Raw genomic sequence first — 20,138 nt, forward strand, 5'->3', positions numbered from 1 at the left:
GAGTGTGCCTGGTGCAGCCCGCGAGGTGGCCCACGGTGCCTGTCTGTCCCATTGCCGGTAGCGCCAGTATCCATCACATGGTTGGAAGGCGTTTGACAGGCTTCTTCGCTGCGAAGTGACTTTTTATCCTTTGTAATTAGTAAGCATTTTGTGGAGAGATACTTAAGACTGTAAATTTCCCGGATGGTTGCCAAAAGGCAGCTTTTTAAATTCCATTCTTCATGATCCTAGAAGGGTTTTCTCCTCGTTTGTTTATTGTCTTTACGTCCCTGTGGATCATGGGTTTGTATTATAATCGTACTATCACTCAAGTTATAATTCGGGTTATAATCTGATACTTGATCTGTTGTCATTATTTGTTTTGATCTTTAAATTGACCCACATCAGGGAGTCCCTTCAGGTGGCTCCTGTGCCCTTTTCTTTTTTTTTAGATTTTTTTGATGTGGACCATTTTTAAAGTCTTTATTGAATTTGTTACAATATTGCTTCTGTTTTATGCTTTGGTCTTTTGGCTGCAAGGCATGTGGGATCTTAGCTCCCCAACCAGAGATCGAACCCGCGCCCCCTGCATTGGAAGGTGCAGTCCTAACCACTGGACCACCAGGGAAGGAAATCCCTCCTGTGTCCTTTCGACATTTCCCCGTCATTTTTTGAGCACTTGTTTACTTTCTTACACAATAAGATGGTCCAGGTTCCTTTGTTCTTTGCCTGCCCCACCCTGGAAGAGCAAAGGGCCCTGGTCTCCTTAGTGGACAAAATTGTTTAGAAGCTGAGGTCCTTGCCCGGTGTGCCCACCCTGGAGAGTCGGGGGTTCAGCCTTGGATCCAGGTCCCATCCGGCACCCCTGGGATCCCTCCGTCCTTCCCTTCAGTGGGAAACCCAGCCCCGCCCTGCCACCACCAGGCCCCTCCCAGCCGCCGTCCTCGCAGTAGGGGGGCTTCAAAAATGTTCACTGTTAACATTGAAAAAAGGAGGTTGTAATAAAGCTTTATCAAAGAAATAAAGTTTTCTTCCTAAAACAGAGAGATTAGTGTGGTTAGTATTGACATTTTAATTCAGAGTCTTTCCGAACATAAAGTGGCAGGGGCTTGCTGTGCTTTCTGGCAAGGATGTGACTTAACCTTCTCTGTTTCATGAGAAGTCGTGTGCACGCGTCAGGTTACAGATGTTCCTCAACGAACGTCTGTGTCCTGAATTCCAGAGCAGCACCAAGATCAACACTTTCAACTGGTCCAGGCTCCGGAAGCTCAGCTTTAAGAGGAAGAGGTTTCTTATCAAACTCCACCCAGAGGTCCATGTAAGTATTATTTTGAGAACTTTTTAAGTTGTAAGAGAATTTACTCTGCTAGAATACTGAGTTTTTAATTACTTCTTTTTAAAATTTATTTGTTTAATTTTGGCTGAGTTGGGTCTTTGTTGCTGCACGTGGGCCTTCTCTAGTTGCGGCGAGCAGGGGCTACTCTAAGTTGCGGTGCACGGGCTTCTCATTGCGGTGGCTTCTCTTGTTGCAGAGCACGGGCTCTAGGGCACGTGGGCTGCAGTAGTTGTGGCACACAGGCTCAGTAGTTGTGGCGCACGGGCTTCGTTGCTCTGCGGCATGTGGGATCTTCCCAGACCAGGGCTCGAACCCGTGTCCCCTGCACTGGCAGGAGGCTTCTTAACCACTGCACCACTAGGGAAGTCCCTTTAATTACTTTATATATCGTTTCAGCATAACTCACATAAGAATTTAAGGACAGGATTCGGGACTGGGGACAGGCTTCGGGGTGACCTGCCCAGCACTTCTCACCTAGAGGGCATATCAGCATCCCCGGGGGTGGCCCCGCCCAAGACTCAGCTGTGGGGTTGGCCTGAGAGAGTGCACGTGGGACAGACTCCCAGGGCTGCTGAGAACTGTTGGTCTGTTACAGCCAGTCCTTCTTTGGGTAATAAAGCTGAAATACGGAGTGTTTAGCTGTGATCAGAAGAAGCTGCACAGCAAATCAGTGTTGGAGCTTCTGTCCAGAATGCAGAGAGGGGCGTTTCCAATATTCTCATGTGTCTTTGATTCAGAAATTGACCCTTTAATAGCTCTAATTGAAGTAGACTTGATTTTTAGAAAATAAATGTTCCTTTCTTTTGAGATTGTGAGTCAGTAAGGTAATAATTAAATATAAATTTACTGAAATTAGTAAAAAGGGGGAAAAGTAAATGTCTGTACAGTCTGATAGTTGGAAAAATCCAGTACGTCAGACTATTCAGAGATGTTCACATTGTTACATGTCTATTGTACAAAGGAAGTTAGGAAATAAAAAGTAGATTAGCTGAGCCGCTGTGGCGTTGAAGCTTAGGAGGCTGTCAGCTTAGACACACTCTGGGAGATCAGAGCTCCGGGCCAGTCTGGAGGAGAGGCTTCACCTAAGCTTTTCAAAGGCTCAACTTGATTAGCTTTTGTCAAACCCCAGGGTCATGTGCGGCGTGTAAGTGTGTTTGGTAGCAAGTATGAACAGATAGCTTAATTGTTTTTTACTCAAATATTTCTTCTGCGGATGAGAGAAGTATAAGGAATGCCAAAAACATGTACAAAATACAAGTAAAAGGCTGCGTTTTTTTTTCTCTGTAAAAAAAAAAAAAGAAGTTTCTGGCAGTTATTCTGAAAGGACAGGGAGAGAAGAGAATTGCGGCTTTATATCCCAAAGCAGCTCTTCTTTGGAACAGCGTGATGTTTCAAAGTTCCGGACTGTGTCTGTCTCTGCACCTGGCAAGGTTACGTTTTGTATCCCTAAGCACTTACATTTTTAAGATTAAACATAGGAGTCAAAGTATTATGTTCTTTCTGGCAAGTAATTTGGTAATAATATATCATAAGGTTCAAAAATGTGCATTGTTTCTGAGCTCAATATACCATTTCTGGGAATTTATCCTAAGGAATAGCCATGAGAGACAGTGCAGTAGTTTCTTCATGGTGATGTTTGTGAGCCTGAAAACCCTGTGTGTCCTGGGCATCTGAAACATCCCAGAAGAACCCCCAGGAGAATGATAGGGTGATAACAGATAAATGCGTCAGCCGGCCTGGAAAGATGCCTTAGTTTCCTAGGTGGGAAAAGGTTACAAAGATAAACTTCAGAATGTTAGCAGTTGTGTAATTGTAGATGGCCACATTTTCCTGATGTTTCTACAATGAATATATACCTTGTGTTTTTCTTCTCTTAAATGTAAATGGAACCAGAAGTCTTTGTATACAACCTTGAGGAAGAAAACGTGCTAATCTTTAACTTTGGAGCAGCCTTTTTTTTTTTTTTTGCGGTACGCAGGCCTCTCCCTGTTGTGGCCTCTCCCGTTGCGGAGCACAGGCTCCGGACGCGCAGGCTCAGCGGCCATGGCTCACGGGCCCAGCCGCTCCGCGGTATGTGGGATCTTCTCGGACCGGGGCACGAACCCGTGTCCCCTGCATTGGCAGGCGGACTCTCAACCACTGTGCCACCAGGGAAGCCCCCTGGAGCCTTCCTAAATTTTATTCTTCATATAGTGACTCGAACCTTTGTCTTTTGTTCCCAGGGGCCTTACCAGGACACCCTGGAATTCGTGCTGGGGAGTAGGGACGCGTGTAAGAACTTCTGGAAGACGTGTGTAGAGTATCACACCTTTTTCAGACTTGCTGATCAGCCGAAGCCCAGAGCTAGAGCCATCCTCTTCAGCAGAGGTTCCTCCTTCAGATACAGGTGGGGCAGCAGTGCCGGGCGGGTCTTGGCCTTGTCTGTGGGACTGAGAACCCGAACAGCCTCAGTCAAGAAGAAGGTGGTGTGAATGTTCCAGAGAACTACACGCAGACTGCAGCTATTGTAAAACTGGAGAAAGCATATCAAATAAAATAGTGGGAAAAATAGGCTTCGTAAAAACTGTTTAGAAAACTGGTTATGCTTGTTGCAAAGTATAATTTTTAAATGTATATGTAAACTTGTGAGAGAGGATGGGCAAGTCTTACTTTTCCTTTGCTTTTGTGAAAAATTAATGCTGTGAATCACTGTTTATTCTTTTCTTTAAAACCTGATTTTTTTTCACAGTGGAAGAACTCAGAAGCAACTAGTGGATTATGTCAAAGACGGTGGGATGAAGAGGATTCCGTATGAAAGGTAAATTTTCTCATCTTCATGATGAAAAGTGTGGGCTTTGAAAATTAACGTTTTAAATACTTTAACCTGTATTTGAGTAAAAATCACTTCACATATGTAAACGTGTATTTTGGCACTTGAGTTCTGTTTCTTTTATTTATTTTAATGGTAATAGATTTGTATTTTACAGTTATTTACAGTTACTGTGTACAGATACAGATAATGCTTTTTGGTTCTAGTCTGTATCGCTTAGCTTAGATGTAATGTTTTTACGTAGCGTGGTAAACTTTGAATCTGAAAATTCATGTTGTTGCTTTGCATGTGGAGCTTTTCCTTCAGTGTGAAGGGCGCAATTTCACCTCTTCTGGACGTGTAGTTTTTGTTTGAGTGCTTGTTTTCTGTCATCCCGCCACTCCTGGTTACGTGCCTCACGTTAACAGAGGCTTGGCCACATGTTTATGCAAGTCCTTGCGCGGCACAGCATGTGCTGCTTTAGAAACGGGTCAGGCGAGGAGGGCTGGGGGCTCACAGCCTGTTCTCTGTTTGCAGAAAACACAGCAAGACCCAGATGTCTCTCCGCGCCCTAAATGCCAACTTGCCGAGGCAGGTCAGTCCTTCTGCGTAAAACGTACACGATATGATCACCTGTCCTCTTCGGGGAAATAATCTGGCAATGTTGTAACAAGAGTCCTAAGATTAGCTTTGTCATTTGTGAGGAAATTCCAATCCTGGGACCCTGTTTGCAGAAAGGAGTCCTGAGTGAAGAGAAAGCTCTGTGCAGTGAGATGTGTGACAGTGTTGTTTATCATTCGAGAAATCCTAGCGACCACCGTCTGTGCCGGGTGAGTCACTGGCAGTTCTGGGCGTGTCCACGTGAGGCGCTACTCAAGAGCCTTTAAAAATCTCGTTTCGGGAGAATAGTGCGCGAGCAGGACGCGCCCAGAGAATATCAGTACGTGAAAGTAGCAGGGTGCAAAGCAGCCTGGGTCACGTCCTCATTCTGATTTAAAAAGAGAAGTGTGTGCACAGCATCAAACATGATCTCTGAGCGATTGGATCCAGGCAGTTTTTATCTTCTCTTTGTGCTTCTCTCTATGTATTTTTTTCTTCTCTTTGTGCTGTGGACACGGTGCTTTTTGTTGTCAGGAAAACAACTGAGAAATACTCCTTCTGTAAAAGTGCAAAGTGCGGTTAAATGCCAGCTTAGGGAGATGATTTGCTTAGTGAAGCCGTGTTCACTGAGTGCATCTTTTGCTATTATCTTAAGGGTGAAAAGCAGGAAACAAATGTGTATGCCTGTGTGTTTGACATGATCACAGCTATATGAAAACAGGTACACACAGGTGCACACAAACACTCACAGGAGACGTTTGGCCACAGTGTCCCAGACGTGACAGTTCTGTGTTGCGAGGCCGGGACGTCGGTGACTCTGTGTTTCAGGTCTGCTTCTCTGCTGTCGCTCCCTGTGTTCACATTTGCGTGTTGACTGCCACATGCAAGTATATTTTTACAGAGAATCTTGCTCTTTTCATGTACTGTTATTTCGTAGCTTTCTATGTGTGGCTGTATAGTTTCATATTTATACATTTTTATTGCTGCACAAAGTTGATTTTCGTTGACAGTTTTGTCATTTATACTGTTATAGTATTTCCAGAAGCTACACTTGTACCTCATATATTAAAGCTCGTGTGTCCTAAATTTTTTTTTAATCGGGTCTTTTAAATATCAACATTCTTTAACTCTTCTAGGTATGTTTTCTATTTTGGAATTCCTTGTTAAATCAACTGAAATTAAAAGAACTTACTTTTGTTTCTTTAACAAAGTTCAAATTTGTGAGTAGTCTAAAAGTTACACTTAAGCTTTCAGTTCTCTGATGCTGTCTTTTAAAAATCACAGAGAATATGGAATATGGTCGATGATTAGGAAAAAGCCACGTGGTAGACACACGAAAAGGGATTAATCTTACGGGTCGCGAGCTGCCGCTTTGTCTAAAGGGGTGGTCGCTGTGCTGCTGCTGCTTCTGCTTTGGTCTGACCGCCCCCTTGTGATGTTGTGAGTGCCGGTGTGACACGGCTGTGTCTCGGTGACACGTGAGTGGGAAGGGCTGCTCCGTGTCCCTGCGTGTGGGACCGTGAGCCAGGACGCAGCGCAGGCGCCCGGCGTGGCGAGCAGCCCCTCCCAGCACCCTGCGCCCCCCTCATGAGCCTCTTCCTGCTCATACGCGGGGCCGCTCCTGCGCCTCCAAGATGCCCGGGGCTCCTGTGCACGGCGTGGGCGAGGAGCTCCGTGTGCGGACCTGGCCCTTGCTGCCTGGGCGGTGTGTGGATGCACCAATGCCTTTTGTCCCCCGGTGACCCCTGGCAGGGCGGGGGAGGGCGCCTGGGTAGCCGAGTGGGGCAGCTCACCCCTCCTCCAGCTGCCCAGCCCCAGGGGAACAATGATGCCCAAAGACAGCCCCAGGCAACTTCAGGGTGACCCGGGTGCCAGGGAGACTCAGGGCCTTTAGTGGTGGAAATGGCCTTTCTTGTAGACAGGTCACGCCTAATGCAGAGAAAAAAGTGGACTTACAAGGGACCTAAATAGATCCTGGGTCCGTTTGAAATCATGTCTGCATTTACAGATCTTCAGTTCTAAAAGGAAAGGTCTGACCTGCTGCCCTCCTTTGTAGAAGCTGTGACAGAAATGTGTGGGTGCGGCTGTACTCACCTGGGCCCAGTTAGCTCTGCGACTTCCCAGCAGTAATTGCTCATTTCACGTGTTCCTTTTTCTCTTCTCCTGATTTGATCCCCAGAGCGTCTTGTTCACCGAGGGCACGAGGACTCCCGCGTCCCCGTCTTCAACAAGTGCCTCCTTCTGTTCGGGCCCCGCCTCCCCTCCAGCCCCCGTGGGCCTGCTCGGTTCCAAGGACGGCAGCGGCTCCTCGACGGGGCCCCCGGCTCCCAGCGCCAGGTGGCCAGCTGCAGAGAGGAGCGGCGTGGCCGCGGCCCCGCCCCCCGGGCCGCCTGCATTCCAGCCTTGCCAAGGTGTCGGGTCGGGGCGGGGCGTGTGGAGCTGTGGCCCCAGCAGTACTGAGGGGCTGAGTCGCGCCGCCCTAGGCCTAGAGGCAGGGGGGGCCGGCAGGGAGCGTGCGGGTCACAGTGGCCATGGTGAGGGTGCCTTGACCGTGGGCCCCTCCCCTTCCAGGGGGGCGCCCATGTGTGGCCGGCAGAGCCTCCGGGGGGGCCCTGTTTTCACATTGACAAGCGCCCAGCTGCCGGCGTTCGAGGAGTTCAGAGATGGCGGCCTGGCAGACATCTCCTTCTTTGCCGGAGGCTCTGAGGCCTTTCCTTGCCCCTTCAGCAGTCTGCGCCCGCAGGCCCTGCTGTGTGGCCGCCTGGGGTCTGCCCCGTCCAGCCCGGAGGGGTCCTCCCCGGAGCCGGCCCGTGGGAGTGGGGCGCGCGGCTTTGAGTCCGAGCAGGAGGGCAGCCTCGGCGCCGCGCACCCCGCCGACACCTCGGAGCTGCTGGAGGTGAAGGCGCAGGCCAGCCTGATGCAGCGCCTGCTCGGCCCGTCCGCCGCCAGCTCGCTCCGGCTCCACCGGTCCGAGACCAGCTCCCTCAGCAACGCGCCGCTGCCCGGCAGCCTGTCCGCGCACACGCCCGGCTCTGCCGCCCAGTCCGAGGCCAGCTCCATGGCCAACTTCCCCGCCTGCTCGGTCCGCTCCGAGGCCAGCTCAGCCTTCCATTTCTCGGACATCGTCGACCAGTTAGAGCAGCTCAGCTGCCCGCCCACGACGGCTGAGGACCCGAGTGGCTCCGACACAGACTCGTGGGGCTCCGAGGCCGAGGCCCCCCTAGACGTGAGCCTCTTCTTCGGTAACCCCTTTGCTCTGACAAGGGGAGAGAGAGTCCTTTTCGATCTGCAGAGTAGCATAAAGAATTTGACTCCTGGAGAGCAGGTCGATGAAAACCTGTCCTGACCGTTCCCGGCTTCCCTCCTGGGGACCCTCACCTGCTCGGGGGGTGAGGGCTCCGACTGTCGGCTTTCGATACAGAAGGTGATTTGTGGTCACGGCTAGATATTCCTTTTTCACCCTAATTCTCTGATTGATTGTTCCATTTGGAATGCCAAAAGTGAAAACTTGCGCTTGGGGCGGTGTTAAAAGCTGTGCCGCGGGTTTAGAGTGGGGGAGTGTCTCCAGCTCACCCTTCGGGGCTGGTCGTCTCGCCTGTGCAGCTTTATTCTTCTGCCGTTGGCTTCGATACAGCAAAAGTGGTGCTATGTGTTTTGAGTGTGACACGGTTCTGATTCGTGTTGACCTCTAATGGAATGTGTGCCTTATGCCTGTTGCTGCTTCTTAAGGTGAGGTGTGCGGCCCATGATTAATTATGATGGAGGTTTTGTCTGATTTGACTGCACGAAATCTTGAATAGGCCCCACAGGACCCAGTTCCTGGGGAGGGCAGCAGGGGCTGCGGCCTCCGTGTGCTGTGGTCTGGGACTGCCCAGGGCGGCTCAGCGCCCGAGGCTTGGCTGCGTCCGTGACTTAGGATCCAGGGACCGTGCTTGGAGAGGCGTTGGTTCAACCTGCGGTGTAAGCGGGACTGTGTCCTTTCCACCTTCCTTGGGGGACGCCACGCACTCGGTTGCAGGGAAGGCAGAACCAGACACACCAACCGGCCCAAGGGGCATGGCGTTGGCTCGAGCTGGCCAGCCGTTTCCTTGGGGCCGACGGGGGCTTGTTCCCCGTGGGGACTGGGCACCCGGGGCCTCCCCAAGCTGCAGGGGGCTTGGCCTTTTGTAGCAGTGGTGTCTCCTCCGGTCAGGTGTGCACCCGACACAGCTGCGGGCTGATTCTGATAGACCCCATCCGCACGCATCCGTCCAGAGGCCTTGGGCAAGGTCATGTGTGTGGACAGGCCAAGGTGGCTGTGGCCCTGGGGGCACTGCGCTCCACACCCCGCGGACGTGGGGCCAGCGCTCAGCACAGGCTGCGTGGCCGGGCCCCTCGAGGGCTGGATTTGTCACCGAGTCCATGGACTGGGTCTTGTGCTTCCTTCCCGGTCTCACCTGGTGGAGCAGCACCGTGTTTAAAGGTTAGTTTTCTTCCTGAAAGTCCCATCCTCGCCGTGTGTGTGGACCCCGTTCTCGGCGGCCGCGTGGAGATGCCGGGGCTTCCCTGCAGGCTCGGTCGCCGTCCGTCGATGGTGTCGATGGTGTCAGTCGGGTACCAGCAGGGGCTTCAGCCTAATGGGTCGGTACTTTCCATCCTCGCAGCTGCCTTACCGCCGCTCTGGGTCCCTTGTGGCTCTGGTCCCGGGACGTTCTCACCCGTCGCCCCCGCACCTCCCAGGCCATGGGTCCGTCTGCATTGGTGCTGACTGGCCGGCGTCTGTGGAGAGACTGTGTGACCGTGACTGACGTCACTGGTGAGGATGGCACGTCTGGGACACTTTGTGTCACTGAAAAGACACACCGTGGGTGTGTGTGGCAAGGAGCTGATACAGACGCTGTCCATCCAACGCTTTTCCTGAATCTTAGTTGACACGACGGCTGCCTCTGTCCGTGGTCGGTTGTTGTCTCCTGACTGTGCCCCCCGACGCTCCGAACTAACAAGAGTGTCCTTTTGTCTTTAAAGCAGCCCGTCCTGGTGTCTGGGCAGAAAGTCTGAGCCAGCAGAGCAGCCGGGGCTGCAGGATGCGGGGCGGGGGGTGTGGGGGGGGGGGGTTGTGTGGTCGTCATCACATGTCGAAGAATCTGAATAAGTCGTGTTCTCAGATGTCTTTTACTGGACCTTCCTGTTAAAGGTTTTGTCTTGTTTTTTCAAAGAAACTTCTTTTTCTGGGGATAATTTTCTAGCTTTTGTTTAGACAGTTTTCAGGATATGCAGAAGCGGAAAGAGGCGTATCAGGAGTGAAGCCCAAGCCTGTTGGGCAGGGCTGTCCTGTGTCCCCCCCACCACGTCCCCCCGGGTGTTGCCCCCCTCCTATAAAGCGGGCCTGACGCGCTGACGACCTTCCTCAGCGCTCATGTGTCTCTGAAACGTAAGGCGCCTCCTCACTGACCCCACACAGATGTCACCCCACAAGGTGGACGAAGTGCTGGCCGACGTCTGGTTTGCTCAAATTGGGATCCAGACCCGGTCCGCGTGCTGCTCAAGGTCGAGATAGCCCGTCTGTCTCCTCTTCCTCTTTCCCATTTGTGCCGGTGACTTGCAGGGAAGCCGAGCGGCCTGGGCTGTCGTCGGTCTGCCCCTCAGGCCCTGCAGCCCTGGAGGCTGGACCTGCAGCTGCATTGACTGCTGACCCCGACCCGTGACCCCCTCCCTGTTCCACGCATGGGCAGCGTGGCTCTAGAACGAGCCCAGCATCCCAGACGCTCTGTGGACACTGCTGGTGAAGGTGTGATTTTCAGATTCAGGGTTAGCTTTTTGGTCAGATTTGGAGAAATTTTGAACAACTTTCCTTTTCCAGAGTGTTCACGATATGTTTAACTTTACAGCTTTCCTTTTATATTGAAACCATTTCTTTAATATCAGTTGTGGCTTCTTTGGACTCTGCCCACAGCCCTTCTTCCCCTTCACTCGAGTGGGAGGAGCCCCCTCCCGGAGGGGACCCTTCGGCAACCGGGAAAATGAGCCTGAAAGATAGCTCCTACAGGTCCTGTCTTTCTGCTTGTAGCCCAGGCAGTGGCACTGTCGTGTTCTGTCTAGTAAGAGCTGGCTTACAGGAAACATTAAAATATCCAGCATGGTTCTGAGTGAGGCCAGCAGCCGGCCTTTGCGGGGTTTGCTGAAGGCCGTTCGTGGTGATCGCCTTTTATTTGAAAAACACGTTATGCAGTGGCATCACCTTGGAAGGGTGGCCCCGCAGACCCGGATTACAGGATGAATGTGCAGATTGGCGTGGGACCCACAGGCTTGGGAGCAGCCCTCCTCACGCCGGCCCACGGGGGAGCCCGGCACTGTCACCGCAGCCCAGAGGCGGTGCCCGCCGTCCCCGCCAAGTCCCCTGGAGTGACGCACTCCACTTACGTGGACTGTTTATGTTTACTAGCTGTCAAGTCTATGATTGTCTTTCCGTTTCCAGGGTCTAACGACAGCCTCACGTTAGGCAGGTTGACGGCACTAAAGCAGGAAGCGGCGTGTCCCGTGTGCCTTTTCACATCACACAGGGGCTCTCTCAGTGCGGGGTCAGAGCAGGACTCCTTTTTCCAGTTAACACGCGTTTTTAGAATGGTAGTAATGATGGAGGGATGGGCAATGAAAACCGCACAAAGAAGTTTAACGTGGAGAACTTTGATCATCCCCAAGGTCGCCACTTTGCAAAGTCCTTTAATTGCTCCGGTGCTGTGGGTGTGGTTCTCACCGCAGGCATCTTCTCACCTGCTGCCCTGGAGGGGTGGCTGAGCACCAGGCGTGCTGTGCTTCCGGTCCTGTGGCGCACACGGGCCACGCCCCTATGTGTGTGTGACAAGGGATGCCAGTTGTGCGTCTTCAGGGTGTGCTGTTCCCTCCCGGTTCAGGGAGCACCAGAAAGAAATCCATTCTTGGCACAGTACTTTGTAGGTGAAAATGTTAACGTTCTCTCAGGCACTTAAAGTTGGGCATTTCAGTGTCTGTTCTCAAGGCCACGGGTTCACTCGTGGGATTGCGCCCCGGCCCCTGTCCTGAAGTGACAGAGCTTGTCGCAGCTGGCCGGGGCGCGGGGGCCGCTGTGGGACTGTCTCTCCACGCAGCGCCCTGCCCGCCGTGACCCTGGATGCTGTCTTTTGCATGAACGTATCTATGTCCCCAGGAATGAGGAGAAAAGGGGGTGGCATTTCCCTGTAAACCTGAACTCGTTCATCCTTTAAAGACACATTGACGTTGCCTGGTTTGTGGTTCTTGAAAGTTTGTTTCCTGTTGAAATTGCCGTTTATAAATTTGCAGATATGTACTAATTCAGAACTCTTCGTTTACTCAATAAAATAAGGGAATATTTGCTATGGATTTTGATGGCTTTTTAAGCTTCCTTTCCCTCTACTTGCGTGCAGTTTTGATTTACACCCATGGAAGGTTATCTCATGTGTCAGGTGAACCCCGGAAACAGCCCTGTATCTTTTCACATCACCACCGACATCTGTCTTCATAGGCAGTTGGCCCCATGGAGCCCACAGGCTGTCTCATGCCGGCTGTGGGTGGCAACGCCCCTATGGAAGGCCAGTCGGGGAAGTGCCTTGCTTTTCTCAGCGGCCCCGCTCAGGCTCGTGGCCCCTGTGGTCAGTGTGCAGAGGGGGATGTAGGAGAGCCAGTGGTCTGCTGGCTCTGGGCCCGCATGAGCCTCCAAGGTGCCGGCTGAGAGCAACACTGTTGGCAGCTTTGGGGTTGAACTGCACGGTCCTTGGGCTTATAGTGCACAGAACACGTGCTGTTGGCTTCTTAACTCTGAAAATGAGACCGTTTTATTGCCTTTTCCCCGCAGTCAGCTAGACCCCACCTGATAAAATCCCTGGCCCGAAGTGTGGCAGCTGCTCAGATTCTGAACTGGCCTTTCCTCCTGGACCCTCTCTCGGCTGCCACGAGCTTCTGCTGCGTCCACGGAGCTGTCTGCCTCTTCAGCCCCTCTCAGGCCTCGGGGCTGCCCCACCCCTGCGCAGCGGCTGCAGCAAGCCGGCTGAGGACGGGGTGCTCGGGGCAGCGCAGGCCCCTCGGGGCGGGGGCCGGGCTCCCTCTGGGGTCTCGAGGCACCTGGCGCCCAGTGTGATGGGGGCGGGAGGTGGCTGGCAGCGTCTAGAAAGGCTCCTGTTGGCATGAACTCCCTGGGGGACCCCCCCTTAGAGCAGAGGACAGTGGATCACTAGGGTCTCCATTTCTTCCCCCATCACACCGGCCCGTCCCTCACTGACGCCCCCACTGCCGTCACCCCCGCGGGGATGAGGTGGCAACACCTCCGTGATGAACCCAGTGGATGCACAGGGCGACCAGTTAGGAGGGTAAAAGTTGTGTGGCCTTTACTTCCAAGAACGTTCACAGGCTGCACCTCCTTCCTAACGCACGTCACCTCCACACTTCCTAGTTTACTTGAATAGTTTGTTTCGGGGCCCTTGCCTCCGTCGCTCCAATAGTTCAGAAGATCCATAAGTCACAGCTTCTCAAACTTTAGACAAAATGTGTCATTTATTAGAACAAGGACGTGCACCCTGGACTACCTACACGTGTCAGCAGAGGAGACCCCACACCTGGCGGGCGTCATCCAGACAAGTGGCCCAGAGTGTGAGTGAGTTGTAGGTTGGCACCCCCGTTTCTCTTAACAAGGAAAGAGTCTTGTTTGCTTAAAAGGAAACAGAAGAGAAGACTCGGGAAAATGCCCCTGGGTGCGCCATGCGTGTAGACGTCACCCCCTGAGTCTCAGGTGACCACAGCCACTTGCAGACTGAGCCGTCACAGCCCTGGGAGGCAGGCGAACACACAGCAGGAGGAAGGGGTGAGCTGGGCCTCGGGCCCCTCGGAGTAGCCGCTTCTTTACCTCCTACTTTATTTTATGAACCATGTTTCCCATAAGAGACTCGTGACGTCCTAGTTCAGAAGTGGAGCCAGACGTGGTTTCCTGCGGCTCAGCAGGGTCACGCTTACCTGGGTGCTTTGGAAAAACCAGCTTTTCCCTTTTCTTATGCGATTAGTGATCACTGTTCCAGCCACAGAGGGAGCTTCTAGATCTTACACTCCCTCCATCATGTTAACCTTCAAACTTGACCTTGAACTTTCCAAACTGGAGCTGACTCTTGCTCCGCTATAAGGCAAAAAGTTTCAAAATTGTTTATTTTATTACAGAGTTTTGAAGAAGAGAATTTAAAGGTATGAAATAAAAGTAGCTGAGCTTCCTGTCTAAATGTGATGTTTCTCTTTCATCACCTGGTCAGACGATAAGGAGGTTACACAAAGCACAGTACTGCGCTTCTCAAAACGATGTCAAAAATTATCAGATGGATATTTAGAAATGTTTGGAAATAAAGAATGCCACAAAGAAAATCATCTGCCAGGGTGGCTCACTGCTGACTGACTGAAACGAAAGTTTTACCTTTGCAGTGTTGTTTTTTTTCAGTACGCGGGCCTCTCACCATTGTGGCCTTTCCCGTTGCGGAGCGCAGGCTCAGCAGCCATGGCTCACGGGCCCAGCCGCTCCGCGGCATGTGGGATCTTCCTGGACCGGGGCACGAACCCGCGTCCCCTGCATCGGCAGGCGGACTCTCAACCACTGCGCCACCAGGGAAGCCCTGCAGTGTTTTTTTTGAAGACGGTCAAACCTTGCACCTTTGAGAGCAGAGGCTGCCTGTGAACTCTGGGTGGACAGCAGAAACGGAGAGCTGTCCACCCATCCCAAAGCATTTCCTTTTGGAAGCATTTCCAAACCTGTCTCGTCTGCAAGGATTTGGTGGTTCTCCGTGCCACGGTGGGGCAGTAGCGCACCACCTACGTGTGAGCGGGTCCTGTGACTCAGAGCGACATTGACTCCTCCTGGCTGTTTGACAGTAGAGGACCTTGGACGCAGAGGTCTGGGTTTACAAACATTTAAGATTCTTCACCATGTCAGTTAAGGCTACACATACTCTGTGGCACCTAAAACTTGACGTTTAGCATCTTAAAAATGCTTACGCAATCTGCCTGTTGGTGTGCATTCTAATACAGGTCGTCCACGTGGACAGGGCTTTCTAAGGTCAGAGCCTGTCACGCCACCACACGGTCCAGAGCAGCCTTCACGCGCCCCGGCCGCTCCTGGGACTGGCCAGCAGAACCACGGCCCCACGGGCGTGCTCTGGGCGTGGGGCCCTCGCGTCACTGGCGTCACGACAGAGAGGCAGTGGCCCGCACGCTCCAGCAGCCTCGTTTACTGCCACTTGCTCGAAAACAGCTCCTTGCAGATTTATTCGCTTCGTCTCGTAGCGTCTGTGTTGACAGAGTTTGACGTAGGTACGATGTATTACGTTTTGCTGCGGCTGACAGATTTAATAAAAACAAATGCTTAATGTCTGTTTGTGGTGCTTCTTAATCGAGTCACTAAATTGTGAGTTGACAATTTTTGTGAAATAGTAAGTACAGTTGTCCCTTAGTATTCACGGGGGATTGGTTCCAGGACCCCACAAATAGCAGAACCCCTGACAGCAAAGTCTCTATGTGAGATGGCGTCGTATTTGCGTACGACCCACCCACGTGCTCCCGGATACTGTAAATCATCTCTCCATTAGGCACAACACCTAATCCAGTGCAAATGCTCTGTGGCTAGTTGGAAATGCAACGTAAGATGCTGTGTAAACAGTTGCCAGAGCGGCAAATTCAAGTCTTGCTTTTGGGACCTTTCTGGAACGTTCCCCCCCCCCCGATATATTCCGTCCTCATTGAGTCTTCAAATGTGGAACCTGCAGATGTGAGGGCAGCCTTGTCTACAATGATAATATCAAATGATGGCTTTTAACCTTCCTAGAATCAAAGCAGTTTATTCCAGACGAGCTGTTTGTCCCGAGACGGTCACTTGCTGGGCTTTGGTCTCCCGTTCGTCGGCCCATTTGTCGGCCCCCGAGCCCACCCTGGCCTTCTCACAGGAGGCTTCAGAGCTAACACCACCTCCTCACCTGTCACCTTCTGCTATGTAAAAATAAAGTCAGGTTTTGCAAGAACTCTGTGGTAAACTGTGCACTAGTAGCTTTCTGTCGGGCGGGAGGGCTGTGCGGGGCGGGAAGACGCAAGGGTCACCCCATGGACTTGTTCTCAGAACCAACGAGGGTGAGCGTCTTGGTTCTCACACCTTGAGCAACACGCCTGGAAGAATAAGTAGCTTATTAGTAGCTTCTACATCTTTTCTGAATTTTCACTGTGTGAAGGTGTCTCATTATGCAATTCCGGGCTACTTAGGGACACAACGGGCCTTGGAGTGTGATCCTGAACAGCTCAGCCGGAAACGAGCCTCTTCTGCAGTCAAAGGAGCCATGCCTCGGGCACAGCCCAGAGCCCTTGCTCGGTTTGGTCCCCGGAGAAGTGACAGTGCAGGCCTGTCGGGGGAGGGGACGTAGGCAAGGCACGCTCTTTTAAGGTGGCTTAGCTTATTTTAAATGTGTAATAAAAGCAGATTTTAATAAAACTGGTTCCGATAATTTCACGTCCTTACGTTGTCCAGGTTTTCTAATGTCAGTGAACGTTTCTCTGTGTCTTAAATCTGTGTGGTTGTGAGAATCCCAGAGGAGAGCTCTGCTATCCGGCATTGGTAGCCCATCCCCAGAAGCCCTGAGTTGGGGTCCCGGCTTCCCAGAGCTCTGAACTTGTCAATGTGAAAATAAGGGCTCCCTCCCGCCGTCAGGCCACGGTGGAGGGCTGCAGGAGCTTCTGCGTGGCAGCCCGGCCAGCAGGAAGCTCTCTGCACCAGCCTGCCTCCTACACACTTCATGCTTTAGGCTGAATAAACTAAGTTTTGGGTCTATAAACTGGTCACCGTGGGTAACTGCATTTGGTCCCCAATCACAGTGTGAAAGGATCTCGTTTTGAAACCCGTTGTGTTACTTCTAGCGTTTTGTAAACCGACTTAATAATCATACTTAGAGATGATGGTAGTTTGGGTGTTAAAACGCCGTACATTTAGAAGCTCGAGGTAAATGTCTGTCTTAAATTGCTTTTGAACAGTTAAACGTCTCCTCTGAAACTCTGCTTTAAGGTGACTTTCAAACGTGGCATTTAATAGTTACTAATCTCTCATAGAAATACATTAGAAATAAACCTTTGAGGATTTTTTTAAATAGAAAAGAGAATTTCTTGATCACAAAATGTTGGATGAAATAGAACGAGGCCAGAATTTTGGCTTCAGTCTGGTCAAAAGCAAACATCATTTTCAGAAGGGGAAAAAATTAAGTATTAGTTACTTTTGTGGTATGATTCTAGAAATCAGAATAAAATCCTTGCTAACGAACAATTCAGGGAAGTAGAAAACAGTATGACGAGTGTGATCCAGTGTTTTAAGAGAATGGTTAATGAGTTTGGCCTTAGAATACACGTTCTTTTCCAGATAAGTCAGCATCAGTTTGGCCTCTTACGTGCGCTCCCTCCTCCCCGTTGGCTCTATTGTGCCTGCGTCTTCCCCGGGAACCAGAGCCCTGGAGGTTCTCTGGGGAAGCGGGCTCTCACTTGTCACCGGTTCTCACCGTTGCTTTATGTCACACTGAGGCCTGCGTGTCTCCGGAAGGGCCTGGTGGCAGGTGCTGTCCCTCGGGTCTGCCCTTCTTCATCTCTCGCTCCATCGCCCGTTCACTTCCAGGCCTTTCCGTGGAGAGTCCTCAGCTTCCCTCCACCTGGAAGACCCCACCGAGCCTGAGCCCACTGGGCCCAGCCGAGCAGGGCTCCTCTCCCCTGCTGAGCCCCGTCCTCAGCGACGCTGGCGGAGCCGGGACGGACGACCAGGAGGAGCTGAGACACAAGGTGGGCGCCCCCGGGGGGCTTGCTGCTGGGGGCCTGGGCAGCAGGGGCTGGGGGTTCCCCAGTCCTGAGACCCTCCCACCACCTCTGGGGCGCTCGGGGTCCCTCTGCGCCAAGACGGGCCTCCTCATTCCTTTCACGTTCCTGGCGCCCGTAGGTTCCAAGTGCGGGGCTGTGGATCCCGGGGACCTGGGGTCTCAGCCTCCCCGCTTTGCTGGGAGGAGGCCTGGGGGTCAGGCGAGGCCGTGGGGCTGAGGGCTGAGGCGTTCTGGAGGTGCGTCCCAGGGGCTGGGCGTGTGGACTTGCGGGGGAAGAGTGAGGTCGGTAGGCAGAGCGCCACGGACCAGGCAGAGAAACGTGCCTGCTCGCTGGTGAGGCCACAGCCTGAAGCATCGCCAGCGAGGCCCTGGCCCCCAGATGCACGCTGGGAGACCCCCAGGTTTCCTGATGACTCCCCTGGCAGGTCCTGGAAGCCTTGGGCTCCCGCGTCGGCATCTGACTGCCCGGCTGGTGGGGGGGGGGGTGCGGGGGGGCTGCCCAACCCTCCCTCGGAGCCCGTGTGCCAGCTTCCTGGGATCCCTCCTCCTTCCTGTGTCTCCCACTTACTGTGCTGTTTTTCCTTTTTAATAGAAATTGGTGGGGACGCACAGTATTGGGAAGGCCTGAAAGGGAAGGTGGGGTTGCTCCCCTGCCTGTGTGTGGGCACCAGGCTCGGGGCTCTGTGGGGACAAAGCAGGACCTCTCGCTCTGCCCTGACCTGGGGCCTGCGGGCAGGTCTGCTTGCTGGTATGGCTGGCAGAGCAGCAGCTGTTTTGCTGTCTCTCCACTGAGTTTCCTGAGAGGTGCTCTTTGCTCTGGAAATCAGGGGTTGGCCCTGGCTACCCAGGCTGGCCACCCACGAGCTGCTGCTGACCTCTCTACTGCTGGCATCCCCTTGGCACCTGCAGTATTACTGTGACCTCAGCAGTGATACTGCCGTGGTTGTTTCTGAGCGTCTGTCTGGGCACCTTCACCCGCCACGGGAAGAGGAGCTGGTCTCGGGCCTCAGTGGGGACCCAGGCAGGAAATGCTCACCGGCAGCGTGCGTGCGACGTGTCCGCGATCCAGAGCAGAGCCAGGACGCTTGGCCACAGGGAGATCCAGGCAGGGAGGGCCGAAGCCTCCCAGACCAGGACCGTGGGCCTCCTGGGGCAGCTCTGGCCCCAGAGAGCTCACTGAGCACACAAGCTCAGTGATTTTTCAGTGGATTTGAAGCAGTCATTTTTTAATAGCACAAAGCCCAGAAAGAAAGAATTGACGAGCATGAAGTTTAGAAAGGCGGCCTGCAGGTGTCCGGGGCAGGACACCAGGAGATGCCATGGTACCGTGTGGCTGCCAGTGTTGTGGGAAAAGCTGGCGTGAGAAGCAGCCCACGGACGCGCCACACACAAGTCCCAGAGGGAGGACAGCAGGACAGGCTGTGAAGGGTCAGGTGGAACCTCCTGGTGTCCCCGCGGCTGAGGGGGCGGCTGCCGTAGCAGTGGCCTCCGGGACACACAGGAGGAGCGGCCTCTGCTGCCGCGACCTCCCTAAACTCCCCAGGGCCCCGGGGAGAAGTCTCAGACCCCACGGTGCAAACCCCGCCCCACCTTCCTCCCCGAACGGGTCACCTGCAGACTCGGACCCTCGCCCTGCCGCACTCCTTCCCTCGGCCGACTCGCCACCTCCCCCCACCCAGACCCTGACCATCAGGGTTACCACCCCTCAGCCTGGCTCTCCCTTCCCTGCGCCTCCTGACCAGCCCCGGCCCCCAGACACATCCTGAGCCCCGCGCACCCCGATGTGCTCAGATAGGCCCCAAACACCCTGCCTTCCCACCCCGCTGGTGACCACTTGGCTCACCTTGTAGCCCCCCATCCTTGACCTCTGGGCTGGCCCCCCACCGCCCAGCCTCCCGGCCCCGCCCTCTCTAGGAGGCAGCCGTCTGTCCTGCCAGCCTCCACCCCACCTGCTCCCTTGGTCCTTCTGTGCGCTTTGCTGCCCAGCTGGGTCACTTCCCCGGTAGCTGGAGTTGCTTCCTGCCTGGGAAGCTGTCAGCTCGAGGGCAGGGACCTCTGTTCCTGGGCACGTCCCAGGTGCCTGTTGGCATGGCTGCAGACGTGGGAGGGTCGGCCCTAAATCCTCCATCTGGGGGAAGAGCAGCGGGGCGAGCGTGCGGGGGCGGAGCAGGACCAGGTGTCCGCCAGGTAGGAGAGGGTGGAGGAGAGGCCATGCACCGACCTTGACCGAGGCGGAGGCAGCTCTCTGAGGTGTGCTCAGAGTTGGGTGGGGCCCTGCAGGGATAAGACACAGCCCCCAGCCCAGGTGGGCACGAGGCCTGTGCTTCGCTGGGAGCGCTGTGCTGCCCTTCCCGCTCCTGAGGGTCCTGTCACCGCTGACTTGCCTGTGGCCCCTGCAGATGGTCAGCGGCCCTGTCGCAGGTTTAAGAGCCCCGGGGCTGGGCCACGTCAGCCAGCCTCCGGCTCTAACCGCCGGCACAGATAAAACGTACATCGCTTGGCAATTTTAATGACTTTTGTGTGAGTTAGGCTTAACTGTTGCTAATCACATACATTCGTGCATGGGCAGACCTCGTATTATTGCGCTCCGCAGGTA

General features: G+C 53.6%; 1 protein-coding gene across 7 annotated transcripts in view; it reads left to right on the forward strand.

Annotated features, from left to right (window-relative positions):
• Positions 1-20,138, forward strand: part of FARP2 (FERM, ARH/RhoGEF and pleckstrin domain protein 2) — a 92,966-nt gene that overhangs the window by 57,495 nt on the left and 15,333 nt on the right. For 6 of the 7 annotated variants that reach the window (XM_079923725.1, XM_079923727.1, XM_079923730.1 and 3 more), the window contains 6 exons: positions 1,142-1,297; positions 3,538-3,701; positions 4,044-4,112; positions 4,641-4,698; positions 6,883-7,114; positions 17,347-17,507. In XM_079923725.1, coding sequence (XP_079779851.1) covers positions 1,142-1,297; positions 3,538-3,701; positions 4,044-4,112; positions 4,641-4,698; positions 6,883-7,114; positions 17,347-17,507 — 840 coding nt within the window. The remainder of the gene's footprint in view (positions 1-1,141; positions 1,298-3,537; positions 3,702-4,043; positions 4,113-4,640; positions 4,699-6,882; positions 7,115-17,346; positions 17,508-20,138) is intronic. The other variant, XM_079923728.1, reaches the window with a different exon arrangement.

Source organism: Stenella coeruleoalba (genome assembly GCF_951394435.1).
Source record: "Stenella coeruleoalba genome assembly, chromosome: 6".
Lineage (NCBI taxonomy): Eukaryota > Metazoa > Chordata > Mammalia > Artiodactyla > Delphinidae > Stenella > Stenella coeruleoalba.